The sequence below is a fragment of the Pseudorca crassidens genome, chromosome X (assembly GCF_039906515.1).
Source record: "Pseudorca crassidens isolate mPseCra1 chromosome X, mPseCra1.hap1, whole genome shotgun sequence".
NCBI lineage: Eukaryota > Metazoa > Chordata > Mammalia > Artiodactyla > Delphinidae > Pseudorca > Pseudorca crassidens.
In genome coordinates, this window is record NC_090317.1 from 90,301,821 (window position 1) to 90,307,232 (window position 5,412).

Sequence of the window (5,412 nt, forward strand, 5' to 3'; positions counted from 1 at the left end):
GCTGAGAAATGAAACAGAATAGGGTCAACATAGCCAAAAATTGGTTTTATTGAAAAGACTAGAAAAAAAATCAGTAAACCTCTGGTGAGGCTGATTTAAAATGCAAGAGAGAAGGCACAATTTATCAGTACTAAGAATGAAAATGGCAGTATCATTACAGATTCCGCAGACATTAAGAGGATAATGAGAGGACATTATGGACAACTTCGTGTAATGAAAATTTAGATAACATAGCCAAAATCCTATAAAAATAAAACTTACCCAAGCTGACTGAAGAATAGAAAATAAGATATCGATTCATTAATTAAAAACTGTCCTAAAAAGAGAACTCCAGGCCCAGATGGCCTCACTGACAAATTCTATCAAACATTTAAGAAATATTTCCAATGTTAGATGAATTCTACCAGGAAATAGAAAAAGAAGCTATCTACATCAACTCACTTTATAAAGCTAGAATAACCCTTGATATCAAAACTCAATATGGAGGGACTTCCCTGGTAGTCCAGTGGTTAAGACTCTGTGCTCCCAATGCAGGGGGCCCGGGTTTGATCCCTGGTCAGGGAACTAAATACTGCATGCCGCAACTAAAGATCCCGCGTGCCACAACTAAGACCTGGTGCAGCCTAATAAATTAATTAATTAATTTTTAAAAAAACAATACAGAGAGTACATTAAAAAATTATGGGCCGGGGCTTCCCTGGTGGTGCAGTGGTTGGGAGTCCGCCTGCCAATGCAGGGGACGCGGGTTCGTGCCCCGGTCCGGGAGGATCCCACATGCCGCGGAGCGGCTGGGCCCGTGAGCCATGGCCGCTGGGCCTGCGCGTCCGGAGCCTGTGCTCCGCAACGGGAGAGGCCACAGCAGTGAGGGGCCTGCGTACCGCAAAAAAAAAAAAAAAAAAAATTATGGGCCAATCTAACTCATAAACAAAGATGCAAAAATCCTAAACAAAACATTAGGAAAAGGAATCCAATGATACAGAAAAAGGACAATATATCATGACTCAAATTGGGTTTTTTTTCTAGGAATGCCACATTAACAGATTAATGGAGAAACATCGTAAGATTGCCTCAATAGATGAGGAATGAGTGTTTGATAAAATTCAACAAATATTCATGGTAAGTACTCTTAGCAAACTAGGAATACAAAGGAACTTCCTTAATCTAATAGAAGAGATCTAATAAAAACCTGTAGTATACATCACAGTGAAATGTTGAAAGTTTTCCCTTTGAGGTCAGGAATATGACAAAGATGTCTACTGTCATCGCTTCTATTCAACACTGTACTGAAAGGGTCCAGCCAGTGTCATAAGGTAAGGCAACAAAAGGTAGAAAGATTTAAAAGGAAGAAACAAAACTGTCATTATTTGCATACAGTATGATTGGGTATGTAGAAAATCCAAAAGAATGTAGACATAAACTGTTAGTATAAGTTTAGCAAAGTTGCCAGACATAAAATCATTATACAAAAATAAATAGCACTTCTACAGACCAGCTCTAAACATAACATGAAGAGTCTTTTGAGATACCACTTACAATAGTATCAAGTTCCTAGGAATAGACTGAACCAAAGATGTGCATGATTTCTTCCGAGAAAACTGTAAAACTTTATTGAGAGAATTTAACAAGCCAAATTATCAATATAACAACAGCATTTATGGCTTCAGCTTGTCTTCTTTTTAACTTATGACTGTCCATCACCTAAAACATAAACATAACAGTTGTACATTACTTAGCAGAACTTTACTTAGACAATAAAAAAGGTACACAAAGCACACTACAGTTTTGGTTTTATAACATGAAACTAAAACCAGAACCCTAACAACTGCACAGGCTTCTATGCTACATGTACATTTTCAGGCATATGAGCACTAATTTTTTAATGCATCATTCTTTTTGGTGGTATGAAGAAACATAGATTCCTCAAGCCCAGAACAAATTAAATCCTATGAGCCTATTTAAAGATAATTTAAGTAGAGAACAAAAACTGCCAGTGATTTCAGTTAAAATAAAATCAACCTAACAAAAACTCCAAGAAGTAAAACAAGCAAGCAAACCCAGTGTTATTCAAATGCATCGACTTTAAGTATCCTTCTAATTACATATATTAGTTCAAATAATAATGTTATACTTGGAACTGTTCAAAGAGAAGACAAAGAACAGCATTCCATTTGGTTTGTCTCTTTTGTGCAAAAGTACTTCAATGATCCAGCTCAACCTTTATATGGCCTATATATAGAAAGGTGGCATTTGTTCCATTCACACTTGTTGTCCTGGAGTAAGCAGTAGTGGCCCTCCCTTTAACTCTCAAAAGTATCCCAGTTTGGATGATAAAAATTACACGGTCACACTAGTTTTAAGCCACGACCATCATATATGACATTAAAATGTGAGGAAAAATACTACCATTTCTCAGCCTGGCTCACAATTTCAAAAACAACAACAACAAACGAACCTGGAAAAGCCCAAACATACAGATCCATATGATTTTTTGGCATCTAAAAGATAGTGATTTTTGAGAAACAGTTCTGGCAAATTAAAAACCAAAACATCAATACTATTGTATTGTTTAGATACCCAATTAGCACTGGGGTACGTTAATTTATGTACTTTAAAAAGTATTTGATCATTTGCCTTGGGTTTTAAAGGACTTCTACTCCAAAGTAATAATACTTTCATGTTTTATAATTCAACAATATGGACTTGACAATTCATTTCTTCCTGATACTGTCTTTGAATCAAGCATTTGGTGTCAGAACTACCTTTCAAATAATCTGTGTGTGTGCGATTTGCTACTAAAGTATAAAAATATTGTAGAAAACAACTACTCCATGACTTGCGATCTTAATAGATAACATACCTGCTTCTGGAATTTTAGCAGGCACTAGATTAGGTGGAATCTTCCCCTTCACATCAGGGTCATTCCCGTGCTCACCCCCAGTCTTTTCCAGACCCATTTCCTGGCTTGCACCTTCCAATTAAGGTTGATATAAATAGACAGTTATTAATATAAGTGGTAAACCATAAATTAATGTTATTAAATAAAGCACTGTAGGTTAGTATTATAATAAATGTGATGCATAAGAATGCAATGAGCACTAAAGAGTTTTTTGCTAGAAAATGAAGTTGTGTTTCTCATATATTACCTCCTCTATGAAGCATGTTTCTTTCTAAAACTGTTTAAAACAAACTTAGTTGTCACGTTTGTAACCTATATACACATGTATAATTGCACTTATCTCATCAGATCAGCTATTTGTTTACGTGAATTTCTCTGACAAGAGAAACCCAAGATAGAAGTTGTGAACTCAAGACAGAAATCATTCTCATTTGTATTTACATCCTTAGCACCTAGTACATTACCTGCCACCAAGCAGGTCTCAATAAATGAGTGAAAAAAAAGTCTTTAAAAATAGCAAGATGAGACAAACCCAAACTGAAGAAAATTTTACAAAACACCCGGTTTGGACTCCAAAAGATGTCAATCTTTTGGACAAAGAAAGACAAAGAAATATTGAGGTACACTTCCAGGTTAAAGGAATCCAAAGAGAGGTGACAACTAAATGCAACAGGTAGTCTTGGATTGGATCCTGGATCAGGAAAAAATAATGCTATAAAAAACATTACTAGACCAACTGACTACATATTAGATAATCATGTTTTCTCAATGTTAAATTTCCTGCATTTGATCACTGTACTGGGTTATGTAAGAGAATACCCTTGATTTTAGGAGGCACTTATTGAATTACGTAGCGAGTGAAGAGTTGTATTTGAAATTTACTCTCAAATGGTTTGGCAATAAAAATATGTATGTTAATACCTAAAGCAAGGACACTATATGGCAAAATATTAGCAATTGCTGGATCAAGGTAAAGAGGATACAGAAGTACACTGTGCTTTCTTATAACTTTTCTGTACTTTTAAAAACTTTTCTAAGTAAAAAGTTAAAAAGAATATGTGACAACTAAATTATGGCTCAGGAAGACAAAAATATTGAAGACTTTAACAGCAACTAGGAAAGGATTTAATTTTTTATTTCTCTGCACTATGAAAAAATTTTGAAATTACAATGTAAGAGCTAACCAGAATATATCTAGGTTTGCTCAAACTTTTGATGCAATGACTTAACCCTGAAAACAACATTCCAAAAAGATCAAGTTTAACTAGAAAAATAGTGTATAATTTTGTCTACATTTAATGTTTCTTCCTTTGATTTGCTAATTTAGAGCCTTGGCAAGGACTGTATTTTCCAAGAATGGCAAATAATTTAAAACATAGGTGGGTAAAATGCTGAAAGAGGGAAAACTTATCACAGAGAGGGACTGCAGTCAGCTGCAAACTATATCTTTCCCTTACCAAACAGGTTTCCAGCCAATTTTCAGGGAACCCTTCATACCTGTTACTAGTATAGCATCATAAATGAAATACAAATTGTCTCTCCATCCCCCTTTACCTTGAACCACAGATGTTCCTCCTTCTTTCTCTTGTCCAGGTTCAATATCCACATTCCCAGTTGGTGGTTCCTTTTGTTGAGATTTTTTGCCACCTAGTTTTGGGGCCTTGGGAGAGGGTAGGTGCAAATAAGAAGTATTGTTATTAATACTATAACAAGAGAAGGCACAAATATACATACTACATGGACGTAACTAATCACCAATCTGAAGAGGCTTTTCCTATATCTTTGTCCGTAAGTACTCTTAATAAAGTTACTCTTCCTATATAGAAAATAATCTAAGAAAGGAGTTATCTGCAAGGACCAATAATTCTGGAAACCATTTTCATCTTTTCTGGGCTGTGTGTTATTTGTTAATTAATAAGCACAACAAGGAAGTCATAGAGGTGATTTCCAGGCTCATATCAATATACACATCCAGGCAATGTCAGAATATAAGTCTACTTGCTCAATGTCTCAGTCATGAGATTCATTTTTCAACCATTCAACCATTCTCAGCAAGATAGCCCTTTATACAACAGATCTAAATTGGTTCAACAACTTTTTCGATTTTCTTTTATTAATTTCTGTCAAGGGAAGTAAGATATTAAAGCACTCACAACCACAGGTTCAACCGTATTGGAAGACTCTTGACCATCTCCCCTTCCTCTAGATCTTGATCTTACTCGTCCACTCATATTTCACACTGAAAGTAGAAAATGGTGAACTGAAGAATGTAATTTAAAAAGACTATACTGAACTATTACCATGCTGACTGGAAATTCTTTTTTACATCTGGTGAGATTTCCAAAGTAAGTCTTGAATTAATAATAACTGCCTGCTTGCCAATAACATCAAATAAGGCTGTCAGCAAACCCCTCTGTTTCTCTCACAGCCAATTTGGCAGAGAAGGGACCTTCAAGTACTTGACTGAAAAAAAAAAAAAAAAGGTACGACTTAAGAGATTCAGTTTCACTCACGAA

At 35.4% G+C, this 5,412-nt stretch overlaps 1 protein-coding gene across 1 annotated transcript; it reads right to left on the bottom strand.

The window, feature by feature from the left end:
- Nucleotides 1-1,681: 1,681 nt before the first annotated feature.
- On the bottom strand, nucleotides 1,682-5,127 carry PAGE4 (PAGE family member 4). The gene is made up of 4 exons (XM_067722732.1): nucleotides 5,053-5,127; nucleotides 4,451-4,556; nucleotides 2,858-2,968; nucleotides 1,682-1,698 (listed from the first exon to the last, which is right to left on the bottom strand). Exons 1-4 carry the CDS (start codon nucleotides 5,125-5,127, stop codon nucleotides 1,682-1,684), a joined length of 309 nt encoding a protein of 102 aa, XP_067578833.1.
- Between the last annotated feature and the right edge of the window lie 285 nt (nucleotides 5,128-5,412).